The sequence below is a fragment of the Cucurbita pepo genome, chromosome LG13, assembly GCF_002806865.2.
Source record: "Cucurbita pepo subsp. pepo cultivar mu-cu-16 chromosome LG13, ASM280686v2, whole genome shotgun sequence".
In the NCBI taxonomy this organism is placed as follows: domain Eukaryota; kingdom Viridiplantae; phylum Streptophyta; class Magnoliopsida; order Cucurbitales; family Cucurbitaceae; genus Cucurbita; species Cucurbita pepo.
In genome coordinates this window covers 1,399,141-1,416,688 of record NC_036650.1, presented here as the reverse complement: position 1 = coordinate 1,416,688, position 17,548 = coordinate 1,399,141, and the positions used below count along the sequence as shown (strand labels likewise).

The following is a 17,548-nucleotide window of genomic DNA, read 5'->3' as shown; positions in this document are numbered from 1 at the left end:
GTTAATTTTGAATTTAATTTATACCTTAGAAATAATATTTAGAAGCCATATTTTACTTAGCAAGATTATTACATCACACAAACTACTGTAATATTTCATATACAATATGCTAAATTAGTTTTAGAAAAATCCCTCAACTTTGAACAAAGGAAAAAGGAAATAATTTAAAAAAAAAAAAAAAAAATGGCATAAAATATTTAAAAGAGAAATGCGTTTGCCGGGAGTCGAACCCGGGTCTATTGCTTGGAAGGCAATTATCCTAACCGTTGGACTACAAACGCTTTTGTTGTAAGCTTACTAAGTTTTATAATAAGATAACAATATCTGTTAAAACGACAAAAAAAATCGGACTCTTAATCTTGGTTGCAAAAATTATGGCAAGAAACCGATCGCCACTAAATTACAATTATAAACAATTGATGGGTACGGGGAATTTGAGAAACCAAAAAAATTAGGATTATTGTATTACTACAATAAATAAAACAGCATTCATTCTCTTTATAGTACATGTGCGTCGGCCTCTCTTAAGTAGATTCATTTGGTAGAGATCAATTGATCTGGTCTTCTGAGGAAACCCCCCCTTCACCAATGGGGGAAAAGAAAATAAACAGACAAAATTCTTCTGATATAAACGACCTCTAAACACTGCCACCTTCAATAATCACTGTCATGGAGCGGGAGCACATTCTTGAATTGCTGTTGCTAGCTTATTCCGATCATCCTCTGTTTTTAATCGAATCAAGTACGTGCGGGCCACCACTGTATCTTTGTCGCCATTTTCGTTCGTATCACCTTCGCTCTACAAAAGAAAAGAGATTTTTGTAAGTATAGGCCTACCCCCAACTGCATTTCTAGTTCTGAGTGAAATTGTTCCATTCCATGTTATTCAAAGAGAAAAATAGAACATGAGATTGAACTGATCAAAGTCGTTTGTCAAGGTGGTAGCAAGATATAGCCATAGAAAACAACTATCGGAACTCTTCAGCAGACTAGAAGTTAAACGCTACTTGTTTGATGCATATGAAGCAGAATTGAACAAACCAAATAATAATTCAATAGGTTGGCGAAAAGTAAGAAGATGCTGATAAATCCTTACCGAAGTATGGAATATTGCAACAAGGGAATTCTTTTGAGTACTTGTTTTGATCCCTGGATAGATCGAAGCATTCAGAAGCAGTCTCCCCACCTATAAGTAGAATATTCAACACAATCGTTAGATAAGGGAAAAGAGAAAAAAAAGAACAAACCGACACCGAAGAAAACGAGAGCTGGGAATAGCAATAAGTATTATCAAACAGTAAAGATTAAGCACAATAAACCTTACATCATTTCGAATTACAATTGTTGGTTTGGATTCCTTTGTACCCTTGCTGATACCCTCCTTGCACTTGATGGAAAGATGCCCTGTGCCCTTGTCTTTCCATGCATCTTTATCTGTTGGATCAGTTGACTGGATGTACACAACAGACAACGTGGTGTCATGAATACTGTAATTAATCCAGATCCTAGAACTACTAAAAACTGAGAAACTTGAATAGGATTGAACGCAAGCTACTACTATCATTATGCAACAACTACTAATCAACAGTAAACAGAAGAAAAATACTAATCAACAGAAAATTTTCTATATGGAAATCATTCATTATGCAACAACTACTATCATTTTAATTTTTTTCCAGTTTTACTTCAGAAATTCATCAGCGTTTGAGGGACGTAAAACTGTTAAGCCGTTGGATCATGATAAACCAATTATATTTAGAAAGCTTGTCCTACAGCAGCCACTACTATAACATTTTTTAAACCATTTTTACATCAAATACCCACCATTCCTCCCTTACAACCACCACAAAATAATATACCTACTAAATTTATGCTTTCTCGTACATTAAACTATAATCTTTGTTTGGAAACAAGTATATCTCAATCAAGCTCTCCAGTCTCAACTCTCACAGTACAATGCATTTTAAGTGCTGGTCCTCATCTACCTCTTTTCTTCCTTTGAGAGCATGAGAATACCAGAAGGTAATATCAAACAAAAGGGATCCCCCTTCCAGTAAGAGGTCATAAAATCAAGTCAACACGCATCTAACCAAAAATATATATAAATAAAATTAAGAGCAACAAATTTTCACAATGCAAACGTTGAAGAATACAGCTCAAAGAGAAATCGAACAACTTCCTGCGCTGTTGAAGTTCATGCAGAAAAGAGACATTTAAATTCCACTTTTCAGAAACAAATACCTTCACATAAAGCTTGCACTTAACTTCATGCACTACAACCACCCCTTTCTCTTCAGACTTCTTTACGGATGGGCTGCTTGGCTGCTCCAAGTCATTTTCTACAACCAAAACAACACCTCAAATTAAGAAAGCGGCACCTTAAAACTTAAAAGCAACACTCAAATATTCTCCAGTCCAGGGAAGATACCCTGAGGTCAATTAAATTTAATTTTTTTAATAATAATAAATAAATAAATAAATAAAAAGAAAGCAAAATCCTTAATCTTAATATGAAGTTTTCAACTAACAAGTGCCGATTTTTTTTTTTTTTTGCATAGTTGGACGGTGAAATGAAGTGACAAGTCTCATCAGCTGGAAAGAAAAAAGACATGTACTACAACTCCCATTTAAGATCCTTGCTCCTCTCAACACCATCTTTGGATTTAAAATAACCTCCCTCCCTGAATTTACATGCGTTTATAGGCATTCACACTGACTCAATAAACAAATCCTAACAGATTTGGCCCACTCCTTCCCTCCCCCATAATTGATCCTTGAAAACTATGATTTTATAAGATGTATCCTCGGTTTGTTTGAGTTTTTCTTGGGATTAATACAGAACAATTAGGATTCATCAAATACATTAGCAACTCCTGTACGCAAGAGAAATCTCTTTAATTGGGCACTATAAAATTTAAGTCCAACTTTTCTATAAAAGAAAAGTCAAGAAAACTGAAATGAACTAACAATAGATGATCTATAATCCATTTAACCATTTTGAGCTCAAAATTTGAAAGTTAAGTACCGTTCATATCAAATTAAATCAATCTTACAACTTATCTCATTTATAATTTGCAAGTCTCAGTCATCGTTGGTGCAACATTGTATAACAGTTTGACCTTCACATTAAGATTAACCTACAGACCTACTAAATTATAAATATGAGCAAGGTAGCTTACAGAGATAAGAATCAATCAAGAAATAACTAAAAAAAATGTGCAAAATCTCAAGAATCTCACCATCCGCATTCTCTGAATTCGAGACTGCAGTTTGACCAATAGAAACACCATTGGCAGGAACTGAATTTTTTAATCCTTGCCAAAGAGAAAAGAAAAGGCGTTAATTTAGAACCAAACTAAGGAATTGTTGGATAGTTTAATATTAGTTGCATTGCATAACAAAGCATGCTACTTTTAGTTGTCTAAGAACTTAATCATACCAAACAAAGGAACAGAGGACAAGTAATCAATGATAACTAAATGTTAAAAGATAATAAATCACATGCAAAAACTTGAATCAGCAAATAATAAAAAGTATGGTCCTTGTCCTAGTTACTATGAAAAATTCATATCATTAAAAGAAACTAATCCTAGGATAACCAAATATAAACATTTGGGATAAATGGTAATTCAACAAAGTGTCGGTCTTTCTTTATTCAATGAGAACGCATCATAACCAGGTAGTAGTCAGGAGACTTGACAGATATTTGAAGTTCAAAGTGGGCAGCCCTAGCTCCGAAGGGCCTTTATACTCGTGACATTTCCTTTAAGTTGCCATGAGGGTGGTAACATTTTTGGTATCTAAAAACATCACGAGATCATATGTGAAATTACTGAAAATAGGGTCAAATCTAATCTCTTACAATTTTCTATGGTATCTAACATAAAATATATATATCATTATAGGGAAAAAGAAAAAAAAAAGGAAAATCCTCTTTCGTATTACAATTTCTCTAGTTATCAAATTTGTCTTACTACTCATGAAAATAAAGCTTATATATAAGCCATAACACTTCAAGTGAAGTAACCAAAGTGATGAACAAATATGGTTCCCACTTTGTTTTTCATGTTACACAAAATTCAGCACATGGAACACACAATAAAGACACCAAAATCTTTAATAAAATAATACTAAGAGCTAGCAAAGTAATGTTACCAAATATGCTAGGGGCTTGATGGTTGAACAATGCCCCAGAGGTCCATGAAGTTGCAATGCTCGTAGTTGCACTAGCAGGTGCGAAACTAGTTTGTCCTTGAAATAGTTTTACATCAGTCTTCTTGTGTTCAGTTTCTGTTTTCTTTTCAGACTTGAGAGATCCAGTAGGAGGTGAACTTTCTCCTTCAACAGCTTTTGCTTTGAGCCACTCGACAATATCACTAAACTTTTCCTTTGAATACAAAAAAAAATAACAATAAATAAGTCATGGATACGGATTTGATAAATAATTTGGATATGCAAGTCTGACACTTGGTGTAAAATTCAACTTGATACGCTTTAAACAAATGAACTCATGAGATGCAATAAATTTACAGCAAATAAAGTAGGGTGCATTTCGTTCTGCCAGATCAAAGAGGAGATGAGTGGGTAATAAAAGTTCACAAATTCTTAAACAAGTCAAATTGATTCCCAATTGTGTTAAAGATGTTGCATGTCTCCAAATTTTCTTAGGGGCATGATCAAAGCTATAATGCAGGACTTAAATAAAACAATGCTGGAGTATAGATAAAATAGAACAAAACATTATGAGCACTTACCATAATACTTGAGGCATGAGTCAAGTAATCGCGGATACCATCTTCCCAAAGTTCATCTGGATGATTTGTTAATTGTGACTGCACCCAACTGTATGCAAAAAAAAAAAGAAAAAAAGAAGTGTCATATACATTGAGTATCATATGGGTTTGGAATCCAAATATTGACACTTCTAACATTCTAAAATCATAAACTGTATCAAGTACAACAAACTTCTTTCTAAGAAAATTCAGGAAATCCAAAATGATTAAGAGGTTCGCTGGAATTTAACAATATATGGTCAACGCATGTATAGCAAAACATAATGAACTAAAAAGCAGCGCTTTCGAATTATGGTATTCACAGTTAGACCTTGCGAATTGAGTGTTAAGTGCTCTCACATGCTGCCGAGAAGACTCCGCCCGGCGCACATCAAGTGTAGGTGTTTTTGTCTTCTGTTGTTGAGATGGTTCTGCTCTCTGAATATCGAACGAGGATCCCGCCAATATTCTTTTGTTACCAAACTGCATTAAATTTTCGGGAAAAAAAGAGAGAAATTTAAATTAAGCTTTTCAGACATCGTGTAATTTAATCCGGAAGTGCTTTAAGAAACGGATGTTTGAAAAACAATTAACGACAAAACCGTCGTCCATTGACTCCCTATTCTGTAGTAGAAAACTGGAAAAACCAACACAACTGAATGAAACGTAAGCCTTGTAACTTAAACCCCCACAAGCTAAGATTACCATTCGCATCCAGAAGCCAATAGAAGCAGACAAAAAGCACCGACCAAAAACGAAATTAAAGTACATGGAACTATTCTACTCGTTAGAATCCAAAGATTGGGGAAGAATGCTCAAGCATAGTTACGAAAGCCATGAAACATAGCAAAATGAAGCAAAACACGCTCTATACAAATTCATACCCGAACAATTAGTTCAAGATTATCATTGAAGCTGCCAAATATATTGAAAATCTAAAGTACGAAAAATGAAGAACAAACTAGGTTTCAGGGGATTGTGGAGAAAGAAAACTAGAACAAAAGGAACATACCACAGAATCGTTAGTGTCGGGATTCGAATCCGATAAGCCAGAGCGCTTAGTTCCTCTCATGATTTGAACAAATCTTGTAAAAGCGGAAAACAGTGAAAGATTTAGGGTTTTCCAAAATTTTACAACTTTTTTGCTTCAGAGCAGCTTGCTCAAAAGAGGAGAAAAGGAACGTTTTCGGAAGTGGGGAACTGAGATTTATGCAAATTAATTAAATGCATTAACGTCACCCGTTGGATCAGGTGCGCATCAAACTTTCAACTGGAGCCGTTGGATCTGTTCATCGAGAAGAGAAAGACCACGTGGTCTTCGCCTTCGGCTTTGCTCAACTGTTTGTCCTCTCTTCCCATGTGGAGCCCATCCCCTTATCTGGCCCACCAACAACTGGGCCTAAAGCCCACAACCTTGACCTACTATAAAATTTTATTATATTATATTTTTAAATAATTAATTTTATTTAAAGAATAAAAAAAATAGAAAAATATTTTTTCTCGTTAGCTAGACAGGGTCAAAGACGGAGATTGTTTTCCTGTCTCCGTCCTCTCCGTCCCCTCCGTCCCCGAGATTATTTTTTCTATCTCCGTCCCCGTTTTTTTGTTGAATCTATCGTTAACGTCCTGATTTTTATATATAAATATAAATAATTATATTATGGTATTGAAATTTAAATTTTAAATATTCTTGTAAATACAAACCTAAACAATGAAAAATAAGCTTGTTGGTATTGTAAATATTCTTTCCTTTTTCTAAACTTTACATTATATTTCAGTTAACTTTGTAAAACTGTAAAAAAAAAAAATAACCCCTTATGAAAACCTCAGTAAAAAAAAAAAAAATCTAAAACAGCTCTTTATTGATGAACAGACTGAAAGAACTCTCCATTAAAGGATTATATATATTCAAACCAATGGCCTCTTCTCTTCATCTTGTGTGTTTCCCTTCTCATCTTCTTCTCTGTGTGCTGATTTTGGTGTTCTTGAAGGCAACTTACTGTCAGGCAACATCTTCAGTACAATTCCCATGGCTATAAGCAGCAGCCCACTCCCATGCTGTTCTGTCATTGGCTTGGTGAATATCAGGTATGAAAGTAGGAGAGTCACTGCTTTTCTTGCTGTTGTTATCTGCACACGTTAGTAAACGATCATAACCCGAACCCGGTTCGTTAACGGTAAAACCCGTCGCTTGAACGATACGATAGAACTCGAAGAAGAACGTACCATTGCGGTTGTGGCAGCGCCAAAAATGGCAATTAGAGACAAAACCGACACTTGCCCAACGAACGTCGCCATGGCTTCGAACACCAAGACTCCGTAGACATACGGGTGCTGCGATACATTAAGAACAAGTCAAGATATGAGCTAAGGGTAGATGTTGACTAAGTTGCAGACAAGACATGCTAACCACAATGAGCTAAATAAATGGATAGTTGACTAAATAAACAGTTGACTTAGAGGAAAAGAAGAAACATGGAGGCAAACATCAAACGAGAAAGTAGAAGACATTAACAGAGTTGGGTGAAGGTATTTACTTCAGCACAGGAAGTCCAGGCATGAAATAGCTCGCCCGTTAGCACCATCGGTACTACTAAGAAAGGGAGGCCAACTACGGTCGAGCAAAACAACATCTCAGTCTGCCAAAGACAATATCAAAAGGTTATATCAAGAATCGAAACAACATAAACACGTTACAAATCACGACTCTCCACTTTGAGCATAAACTCTCACAGCTTTGCTTTGGGCTTCCCCAAAAGACCTCATACTAATGAAGACGTATCCCTTACTTATAAACGTATAATAATTCTCTAAATTAGTCAACGTCGGACTCCCTCCCAACAATCCTCAACAAAACGACAGTTGTTTCACAATACAAACATCTAGCACGCTTCTTGAACGAATTGAATACAGAGAAATGATAATCAAACGTAGATTTACAAACGCAATCAAAGCTTACCTGTGTAGTATCAGGATTCATAGTAAAAATGGCTTCCTGCAAATTTCCAAGAAAGGCGTCCATAACAAGAGCGCCGCTTATCATAACAACACCAAATATACTGAAATTTGGAGAAGTCTGTGCATCTGCTAAGGTGAAGAGAATCAATCCAATCACTAATAGAAGAGCAGAGATATACTCATGAAGAGGGTATTTCCTTCTCAACCCAGGAATGAAGGCTCCCATTATCATAACAGGAAGCACCTAAAGTTTTACAAAGCAAAAGGGTCAATCTAAAATGGCAAAATCTAAACATTTCATTGAAAATCTCAACAGGGTTTCCTGAATGAACACATGCCTTGGTAGATTTGAACATAATTTGTGCTGGATAATTCAGAAAAGCCAAGGATCCTTTGGTTAAGCCATGAGATCCCATAAGAACAGCTGAGAGCTTCACATATGTCTTCCATGGGTTAACCATTTGCTTGGTTGTGAACCCTTGGAGATAAATGAGAGCCAGATAAACAAAGCCTTGCACAAATGTGAAGTACCATCCATAACTACAGAACTAAAAATTGGTAAGAAAAGGGATTCAGCATAAAAACACAATAACTCGGTTGAAGCAACAAGATAGAGTAATACCTGAATTTAAGACGATTATACACATATTCCTACAAATCAAGAACACCCATTATCAAAAGATTCAAAACAAAGAAACCCCAAAAGAAGATTGAAAGAAACAAACCTCGCAAACGCCATTAACAAGGTAGCCAAAGAAAAACCCAGAAGAGCAAATGAGAAACTGCTGCCATTTGGGTCGATCAGTGAGCGAAATCCCAAACAGGGACCTCGCTTGATCTTCGTTTTTCATCTTCCACAACCGTCAACGTCGCAAAACAAAGAAACCCCAAGTTTAATTCGTTTAAATGGCTGGAAATGTTTCTTTAATTTGAAAAAGTAGTATCAATTACATTAAGAAGAAAGGAATCGGAGCAGAGGAATCAAAGGGAGTATCTAATTTTATCTATTTTTTTTCGTTCACTGCGTCTCTGTAAAGAGGCGTTGAGAGGCTTAAGACACACGTAGAAACGATTGCGCGACGCTTGTGGGTGGGCCTCGCGGTCTCTTGTAAAGCTGCCTGCGACTGGAAGGAACCGAGTAAGAAAGGAGGCGGAGGGGGTGTGTGAAATTACGAATATGGGTTTTTGTTACACGGCGTGTCTTTCGGTTTGGCTTCATGTACCACCGATTTTTTGGGCGGAAATTACAGAAATGGCCTCACCTGAGAAAAAGTATTATTATTATTTTTTTTTTTTTTTAAATCAGGTGGGCTGTTTCGGTGATAGTTCGGCAGCCGCCTGTGAAAATGGCATGGCCAAGTCGCCGTCGTTTTGGAAATTAATAAATATATTTTAATATATATAAAATCATCAATAATTTTTTAAAATTCTTAATTTGATAATTATACAAAATATTTTGGATTTTGTCATTTTTAACCTCGTTGACTTGTGTCTATTAGAGCTACACATGTCCATCTAAATGAGGAGAGAAATGTCATTTTAATCAGGGAGAGTCCTAAAACTGGTCAAGGACAGGATTATATTTTTTCGTGGTCTCCATCTTTGACCCTGTCCAAATCTCTGTCCCAGCAAATATTGTTGAATTTATTAAAACGTCTTCCATTTTTTTTAATAGAAATTATATTAAAAAATAGAAAATATCACGAGGGACTGTTAAAATAATATATAAAAAATGGAGAAAAAATCTTAGCAGAAACACGATCCTCGTGAATTCTTTGCAGAAAATTTCTATCCCGAACCCCAACCAAAGATAGTAAAGATTTTTCGTCTCGTCCCATCCTACAGACATCTCTAATTTACCAGAATAATATTGTAAATGATATTGTATGTACATTTTAATTTATTTCATGTTTTAATAGAATTTTTTATTTGTTAGGTCAATTGCTCATGTTAGGAAAACAATATAAAATTAAAATACAATTGACTAAATCAAGAAAAATCCATTATATTTTGGATTTGGTTTAAGATTTATTCCAAATTAAATGGAATCAATTATGAAATTTCCAAATAAGGTAGAAAATCCCATATTCGTCCCCAAATCCAAATCTCCTCATATTATGTATAATTAGCTAATTAATATGATTTTATTACGCGTAGTTTAAGATGATAGCTATGTGACACCCGAGTAAAAAAAAGAGTATATGAATAATAGCGATTCCGAATATAACATAGCTAAAAATAACTTAAAAGAAGCCACGTATAATTTCATTAAGATTTATAAAATTTAATTTAAAATTTTAATAGAATTATACATGAAAGTATATTCTACGCAAATATGTGGTATGGTTGAGGAAATTTTAGCGTTCTATTATTACGATTTACCATAAATATCATATTTGAATTTTTATTATAGAGACGAATATTTTGTGTGATTGATATCTGTTTATTATAGGTGAGGATATTTATCATTCCATTACCGTGTATCATAGATATCATATTTGACCATTTATTAGGCAAATATGGTATATTCATTTATTACTCTTTCCATTTTTTTTATAATTTATTTGGTTTGGTGCATTATTATAAATAGAGAACTTTGACCACCATGTAGTTGTTGTGATTTTAGTAAATATTCTCATATTATTAGAGCGGTTTTTTCAGTAACCCGGATCCTTTTTTCTTCATGGCTTCTGAATCCTCTTCTCATCTTCTTCCTTTCGACACTCTAATCCATATGATCACCATCAAACTTTCTTCGTCAAATTATCTTATTTGGAAAACCCAACTTCTCCCTCTCCTTGAGAGTCAAGACATGCTGGGTTACGTTGATGGAACTTTGGTTCCACCATCTCGCTTTGAATCAGAAACCTCTTCAACACTTAGTACCAAATATTTGGCGTGGAAAGCAACCGATCAACGACTTCTCTGTCTTCTACTCTCTTCCCTCACTGAGGAAGTTATTGTTTTCGTTGTTGGTCTCTCCACTGCACGTGACGTTTGGCTTGCGTTGGAGATTAGGTTTAGCCATCATTTGAAAGCTCTTGAACTAAGACTCAAGGATGATTTGCAACTGATGAAACGCGGCACCAAATCTGTTGCTGAGTATGCTCGTACCTTTAATACAATCTGTGACCGACTTCATGGTATTGGCAGATCAGTCGATGACATTGATAAAGTGCACTGGTTCCTTCGTGGAATCGGCATCGATTTTTCAACTTTTTCTACTGATCAAATGGCTCTCACCCCTCTTCCATGTTTTGAAGATTTAGTCTCTAAAGCTGAAAGTTTTGAGTTGTTTCAACTCTCCCTTAAATCTTCTAACTCCACTTGTATGACGTTCACACCCACTAATTGTGGTCGTACCTACAGAAGTCACCATGCATCCTTTAACAACCAGCGAGGTCGTTTTCATTTTCACAACAACAACTCTTTCAACCGAGAACAAACCCACTCAGGTCAAGGGCGTCGACTACCTCGCTGCCAAATATGTCACATGGAGGGCCATTATGCTGACCGCTGCAACCAACGATATGTTTGATGAACTAATTTTACTCATGCTCACCTTATTGAAGCTTTCAACCGGTCTTGTTCTATTGCTGGACTTGAGGTTGCTGTTTAGTTTTTGAACACTGAAGTTTCAACCCATATGACCACCAATCCATCTATTATGGATTAGTCTAAAAATTACCCACACTGGTACTAAGTTACAGGGATGCACCAAAAAATATCGAAACACACGAGTACCAAATTCAGATATTGAATCTTGACCTAAATCTTGGATATCGTAGGTTACAAAAATTTAATTTAATTATTAATTAGTTTCTATTACCGATATCGTGGCAAATAAAATATTTCTTTCCATTTAAGTCCAAACCCATATATACATCAATTTATTCATTTAAAGAACAACAATGAACCAAAAATCAAATTAAAAAAGAAAATGAAAAAAATCAATTCCAATTTCATTGAGATTTATGAAATGCAGTTTGAAAATTTAAAATCCTAGTCAGCAGCCAAGCCTACTTGCCACCTGTTACAATGGCAACGCCGCCATAATAATCCAAGAAGCTAGGAGATTTGGCTGCTAATTAGCTCCAAAAAAACGGGAACAACAATAATCCAAGAAGCTAGGAGAGGTCGATTAATAGCTCATCAAACAAAGACATCCAAACCTCAGCTTCAAACTCCGCCGCCAACTCTTCCTTTTCTCCGGCGACACTTCTCCATTTCCCGGCAATCTCCATGTCCTTAATGTACAAAACCCGTCCCTCCGGCGACTCCCATCCCGTCGCCATGGCTTCTCCGACATCCCCATTGATCCAATCTTCAGTGAATTTCAAGACCTGTGCTTGATCAAAATCAGCTCCTGTTCTTGCAGTTGCGTCGTTTTCTTCAAGCTTCTCGTGGAAGAAATCGAGAAGCAGATTCTCTATCGATGTCTTAGTTGATTTGACAAGCTTTAGAAGCTCAAATGCTTTCTGTTCCCTTTGGTGTTCTTTTCTCGAGATTGAGCTGAAATGTTGACGACCAACAACAATGTCTGCAAATCGTTTCGTTAAGTCTAGAGGTTCAAATTCAACTCCATTCTCGAATCGCTTCGGCTGTTGTGCATGTTTTTGCTTCTTACCTGTTAAAGCAATGAACTCGTATTAAGACATTTGTTAGACTCAACTCAATTGTACATAACCCAACTGAAACTATATGGATCGAGTTGGGTTAATCAAATTTTTTTAATACTCGTAATTAAAAGTTTCAAACTTTGAATTTTCCCACGAAATATTTTTGAATTAAAAGAAAATAGTCGGATGATAATCTCATACGACCAAATACTCGAGAAAGGTATTATGGGTCCTAAACGTTCGGGGTTAGGGACAAAATTGAAAATATATAATTATCCTAGAGAGAGAAGAGGAGAGAGAGACCTTGGACGAGGTGAAGATTGCAGTTGAAAGACGAGGGGGTGTCTTGATCTTCATCTTCAAAAGGAAAATCCAACACTGAAACTGGACTCAACTGTTCCTTTTCTTCTTCATTTGGCCATTGCTGTTAAGATCAGAAATAAACACAAATATTACAAATTTACAAACAAAAATAAAATAAATCTTATTTTTTATTTTTAAAAATTAACCAATTTAATCATAGCTCATCTGAAATCACCATAAATATCGATAACCTGTTAATTTTCTTATTTTAAACTTAGGAAAGTTCTAAAAAAAAAAATAGATAATGTTTATAAATAAAAAATGTCACAAAATAGATAATATTAGTAAAATAATAATAATACAATAAAAGACAAAAAGGAATGCCCTCATTTTTTTTTTTTAATAATAATTTGGTTTTTTTATTTTTTTAAAAAAGAAAAAAATCCTAATGATTTTCTTACCGACACATAAAAGCCAGCAGATGACAGACCAATAATATTAAAGATTAGTTTTCAATGGAATGGCATAATAGTAAATATTTTCAAAAAGTTAAGACATGGGGAGAAATCTAGTATCATGCGTACCATGAAATAGAAAGGTGTTGCAGGTTTGAAAGCCGTAGATCCCGCTGTATGGACACATGGCGAGATCTGAAGCCTCGAGGAACTCGATTTATTTAATTTGCGTGTTCCTGAGTTGTATTTTTACTTGTCCCAAGATATACCCCACACGTGAAATTAATAGACTCCCGCAGTCCAGCTGTATTTTCTCTATGTATTATTTTATCTACGCGAACTCTATAATTTAATTTTATGAATATTTTAAAAATTATTTTGAAAGACCAATTTTCTCCGGAAATTTAATTAAAAAATAAAACGATTTTAATTTAAAATCAACGGTGGAGATCGAATGGAGATATTAATCAGAGACGGTTATCAAATGCACGCAAAGCATGTGATTGAAAACTAAATCCTGACCTTAACGATATCCTCTCGGAAACCGGTGGTGGTAGGGGTGGTGGGGGCGGCGGCGGAAGGGGCGGTGGTTGTTTCCTCCATGGAATCTTTACCGAATGTTACGCCATCTCTTTTGCCAATGAGATTACCAGGTGAATCCTTATCGACTTTAACGGCGTCGTTTTCGCTGCAACTCTCGGAGTTACCGCTCGAAGACGACGGAATCATCTCCGATGTAAATTCGCTCTCCGTCCAACTGATACTATTACTACAGCTACTAATCGAGTTTCTTCCGACGACAGTCACGGCGGTGCACACAGCGGAATCGGAGCGAGACAACGGCGGTTCTTTCTCATCGAGAAATTCCTGAAACGATTTACACCGTCTGGTGTTCACATCCACAAAATCCTGTTTCTTCCAGAACGCTCGCAGAATCACCTTCCGTGAAAAACTCCTCGAACAAAACGGCTTCCGGTAAGAAGGCAAGGGGAATTTCTTGAAGGCTCTGACAACGGCATCGGAGGCTCTCTGCAAAGTGGAGATCGTGGAGAGCGCGATTTTTCGGGAGGCAGTTCGAGGAAGGAATCTTTTAGTTAGGGAAGAATCTTTAACTTTGAGATCGATTTCGAGAAGAAATCGGACGGTTGTGGCGCAGCATTGGCGGCGAGGAAAGGATCGGAAGCCATTGGAGGAGCAGGAACTGAAATCGTCGAGAAGATAATCCTTGAGCATGAAGGAGGTAGGTTTTTCCGGCGGAGGCTTGGAGATGATGCTCCAAGCGGAAGAATCAATGGACGCCATGAACAGAGAAATCAAATCTTAGAGAGAGAAAGGGAGAAACAGAGGATTTGAATTTGTGAAGAACGATGAGAGAGAGAGAGAGAGAGAGAGAGAGAGAGAGAGCAGAAGAGTACTAATTAGAGAAACATTCAGTACTGAGAGCATTAAAAGCAGAGTGAAGTTCCATTAATTTGAGGAAGAAGATGAAGAAGAAGAAGAAGAAGGTGAGAGGATGGTTCTTAGTGGGAGTGAAGTTCAAAAAATTTGAATCTGAAATGGAAATATATATCATTATTTTTTTTTGTTTTTGAATTTCAGTGAAGAAATAAACAAATAAAATAAAATAAAATATTTCAAAATTAGGGCTTGGAAATGGACAAAGGTGAGACCCCTAGTTGACCTTCTAAATCTAAAATCAGGAATATAATATAATTTCTTCGCTTTATTTTATACACTTTTTTACTGACTATTTCCACTCTTCACGCGCGGTAGCACGTGTGCATGCATGATGCATGCCCTATTAAATAAAACCCATTTTTTCCTTTTTATTTATTTATTTAATTATTTATTATCTTTTTTTAGGAGTTTCAAGTAAAAACTTTTATAAACCCTAAACTCTCTTTAGAGCTTTTAAAATTAAAAAATGGTTTTTAATTAAGGGTAATATTGTAAATTTTGAACTGGTTTCAAATTATTTTTATTCATGTCATGTCAATATGAGATGGTTAATCGTTCATCAAAAGTATGTGTATACTAATAAGGTTAAAATACCCCGAAATTACTATAAAGGAATATAATTAGTCTTCGATTCTTTGGGGAGAATCTGAATAAGCTAACAAAATAAATGAATAATTATGTGAAGACAAGAAATAGGAGGCATGAAAGGGGATGGAGATGAGGATGAGAAAGGGTTCCATGCCCTCGCTCCGCCCATGGACAACTTTATCATAAGTGTGTGTATATATATTATGAAATTAATCTTTTGGAAGACCAAATAATCGATTTGAAATTGCAAGATTAAATTGTTAATTTAATGATATAATTTTCAAAAGAAATGAGCTAAATTAATAAAAATACCGTTAAACTTTGAATTTTGTCCCAACAATATATTCAAACTTTAAAAAGTTTCAATAATATCCTTAAAATTAAAAAAAATACTTTTAAACTAAAAAAAATTCAAAAATACCTTAAAAATACGTTAGACTGTTAGAAGGGTTTAAAAAAATATCCATTCCAAAAAACAACTTTGAGTAATTAAAAATTTCATTAATTCCCTTCTATCTTTTTTTAAAATTTAAAAAACATCTTTAAAACTTAAAAAAAGAAAAATAAAAAATATATTTATAGAAAAGTATTCATAAACTTTCAAAAGTAACATTAAAAAAATTTAGAAATAACAGTTTTTGTTCATATTTAATGTTTTTTTTTTCTTCATAAAGATAAAGAGTGTTAACGCTACTTTCAAAATTTATGAGTATTTTTTAAATATAATATTAATAGTAAAGGTATTTTTGTATTCTTAAAAAAAAAATGTAGGGTATTGATATTTTTAAAATATACAAAAGTATTTTTTGGAGTAAATTACTAATTATTTCCTTCTCAAACTATTTTTTTAAAGACTTTTAACGATATTATTACAAATTTAAAAATATTGTTAAGATTTTTATTAATTTAATATATTAATCCCAAAAAGCATTTTTAATGAGTTTAAGAAGCACTTTTACGAGTCTAATCTCTTCACGTACCTCAACTTTTGGTCGTTAGCCAAATGACACTGCCTGTCCAACAGAAAAGCGCTTTTCGTTTCTGATTACTAAGAGGCTACAAGGGTATAATCGTAAAATCATGTCCTCCCGCCACGGATTCTACACGGAACGGAGACGCCGTCTGCCACCTACATGCTCCACGGTTCCAACACATAAAACGGGTTTCTTCTTTTTATTATTTATTTATTTATTATTATTCAATTTTAAGTTAAATTTCTTAGTGGATAAGATATATTAGAGCATTATCTTTTCTAACAAGATATGATTAGAGGACGAACTAAGACAGAATTTATAATCTAATACAATCAACTAAAACGTTAGAGGTTCCAGTCTGTTCTAAAAAGTTAGATAAGATACTCACTCTATAATATACTAAAAGTTCCACAATGACACGTCATGACTCATGGCCACATCATCCCACTCCACGTCATCATTTACCCAAAAAGACGGAGGAGAAAGAAGAAGTCCTTCCGCCATGTTGGCAAGCAACATAGGCATATTCGACAAAGCTTCATCGTCGACATAAACCGGCCGGTCAGGACTGGCCGTGGGTTGACACAAAACGACGTCGTCCTCTTCCCGACACGCATTACATTCCTCATCCTTGCATTCATTCGCCGCCATCGCTGCTGCCGCACGGATCACAGACGGGTCATCACTAGCCGGAATTGGAAACCGCCACGCCGAGTCAGCAAAATTGAGACAAGCCGACTTCCCTCTCAACGCGAGTGCAGCCACATCGTGTGCACGCGCCGCCATTTCAGCCGTCGGGTAAGTCCCGAGCCAAATCCTGGTCTTCTTATTCGGCTCCCTCATCTCACAAACCCATTTGTCGTTATTCCTCCGACGTACTCCTCTGTAAACCGGATGCCTCGTCTCTTTAAAAACCCGCCGACCCGCCGGGCGCTTCGGCTGGTTCGACGCGAGTATCACTTCCTCGTCGGAGGTAGCCACCGTGAGCGGATGCGTTCCGGCGTCAAAAAACGGCGACGACGATTCCGAATTGTAATTACAATTACCATAATAAGGAAGAGGATCAGAAAATTGAGAGAATAAATCCATTGGATATCAGATTCAAAGAAATTGGGTTTCTGGTTTGAAAATCGGAGACACTGGAGCTCAGAAGTTTATATAGTTTCGGCTGCAGGGGATTTTAACACGTGTGCAAAGCAGCGAAATGCACACGCAAAATGCCCACAAAAGAGGGAACAAAGCCTTCCTTTTATTTGTTTTTTCTTACAAAAAGGGGGCCACACTCAGGAGTTTGACCGTTTGACCCAGTTTTTTTTAAATTTTGTTGCTGACGTGCCAGTAAGCTTCGAGCGTGTGAACCACGCATGGATTCTGTGTGTGTGTGTTATTTTTTTTGTCTTGTCGTTTGATGAAACATGAGC

General features: G+C 35.7%; 4 protein-coding genes and 1 non-coding gene across 7 annotated transcripts; all 5 read right to left on the bottom strand.

The window, feature by feature from the left end:
- Positions 1–209: 209 nt before the first annotated feature.
- Positions 210–281, bottom strand: TRNAG-UCC. The gene has a single exon. It is a non-coding gene; the product is annotated as a tRNA-Gly (tRNA).
- A 158-nt stretch (positions 282–439) lies between these two features.
- Positions 440–5,952, bottom strand: LOC111809414. 3 transcript variants are annotated; one of them, XM_023695865.1, is made up of 10 exons: positions 5,785–5,952; positions 5,104–5,255; positions 4,755–4,842; positions 4,156–4,387; positions 3,240–3,314; positions 2,653–2,655; positions 2,242–2,339; positions 1,325–1,450; positions 1,097–1,186; positions 440–799 (listed from the first exon to the last, which is right to left on the bottom strand). In XM_023695865.1, exons 1-10 carry the CDS (start codon positions 5,842–5,844, stop codon positions 668–670), a joined length of 1,056 nt encoding a protein of 351 aa, XP_023551633.1. In that variant the 5' UTR covers positions 5,845–5,952; the 3' UTR covers positions 440–667. The 3 variants fall into 3 exon arrangements, with proteins under 3 accessions (XP_023551633.1, XP_023551635.1, XP_023551634.1); XM_023695867.1 differs by having other exon boundaries at positions 5,133–5,255; positions 5,785–5,920; XM_023695866.1 differs by lacking the exon at positions 2,653–2,655.
- Positions 5,953–6,499: 547 nt separating this feature from the next.
- On the bottom strand, positions 6,500–8,862 carry LOC111808186 (UDP-galactose/UDP-glucose transporter 4-like). The gene is made up of 7 exons (XM_023694025.1): positions 8,456–8,862; positions 8,353–8,381; positions 8,069–8,270; positions 7,732–7,974; positions 7,310–7,411; positions 6,999–7,106; positions 6,500–6,902 (listed from the first exon to the last, which is right to left on the bottom strand). Exons 1-7 carry the CDS (start codon positions 8,579–8,581, stop codon positions 6,681–6,683), a joined length of 1,032 nt encoding a protein of 343 aa, XP_023549793.1. The 5' UTR covers positions 8,582–8,862; the 3' UTR covers positions 6,500–6,680.
- Positions 8,863–11,564: 2,702 nt separating this feature from the next.
- LOC111809098 lies at positions 11,565–14,585 on the bottom strand. The gene is made up of 3 exons (XM_023695445.1): positions 13,630–14,585; positions 12,653–12,773; positions 11,565–12,357 (listed from the first exon to the last, which is right to left on the bottom strand). Exons 1-3 carry the CDS (start codon positions 14,407–14,409, stop codon positions 11,858–11,860), a joined length of 1,401 nt encoding a protein of 466 aa, XP_023551213.1. The 5' UTR covers positions 14,410–14,585; the 3' UTR covers positions 11,565–11,857.
- A 1,901-nt stretch (positions 14,586–16,486) lies between these two features.
- Positions 16,487–17,232, bottom strand: LOC111809243 (dehydration-responsive element-binding protein 1A-like). The gene has a single exon (XM_023695662.1). The coding sequence runs from the start codon at positions 17,214–17,216 to the stop codon at positions 16,527–16,529; it is 690 nt and encodes a 229-aa protein (XP_023551430.1). The 5' UTR covers positions 17,217–17,232; the 3' UTR covers positions 16,487–16,526.
- Positions 17,233–17,548: the final 316 nt, after the last annotated feature.

Bases quoted from the DNA above. Each gene is read 5' to 3' on its own strand.
- LOC111809414 (XM_023695865.1), bottom strand. From the start codon at position 5,844: ATGAGAGGAACTAAGCGCTCTGGCTTATCGGATTCGAATCCCGACACT. The intron at 1,451-2,241 runs GTATTTGTTTCT...GTGTACATCCAG, and splicing joins AGTGCAAGCTTTATGTGAAG to TCAACTGATCCAACAGATAA. The intron at 1,187-1,324 runs GTAAGGTTTATT...TTCTACTTATAG, and splicing joins CAATTGTAATTCGAAATGAT to GTGGGGAGACTGCTTCTGAA.
- LOC111808186 (XM_023694025.1), bottom strand. From the start codon at position 8,581: ATGAAAAACGAAGATCAAGCGAGGTCCCTGTTTGGGATTTCGCTCACT. The intron at 7,107-7,309 runs GTAAATACCTTC...AATGTATCGCAG, and splicing joins CCTGGACTTCCTGTGCTGAA to CACCCGTATGTCTACGGAGT. The intron at 6,903-6,998 runs GTACGTTCTTCT...TAACGTGTGCAG, and splicing joins GCGCTGCCACAACCGCAATG to ATAACAACAGCAAGAAAAGC.
- LOC111809098 (XM_023695445.1), bottom strand. From the start codon at position 14,409: ATGGCGTCCATTGATTCTTCCGCTTGGAGCATCATCTCCAAGCCTCCG. The intron at 12,774-13,629 runs GTCAGGATTTAG...TGATCTTAACAG, and splicing joins TCCGAGAGGATATCGTTAAG to CAATGGCCAAATGAAGAAGA. The intron at 12,358-12,652 runs GTCTCTCTCTCC...TTGCTTTAACAG, and splicing joins CAATCTTCACCTCGTCCAAG to GTAAGAAGCAAAAACATGCA.
- LOC111809243 (XM_023695662.1), bottom strand. From the start codon at position 17,216: ATGGATTTATTCTCTCAATTTTCTGATCCTCTTCCTTATTATGGTAAT.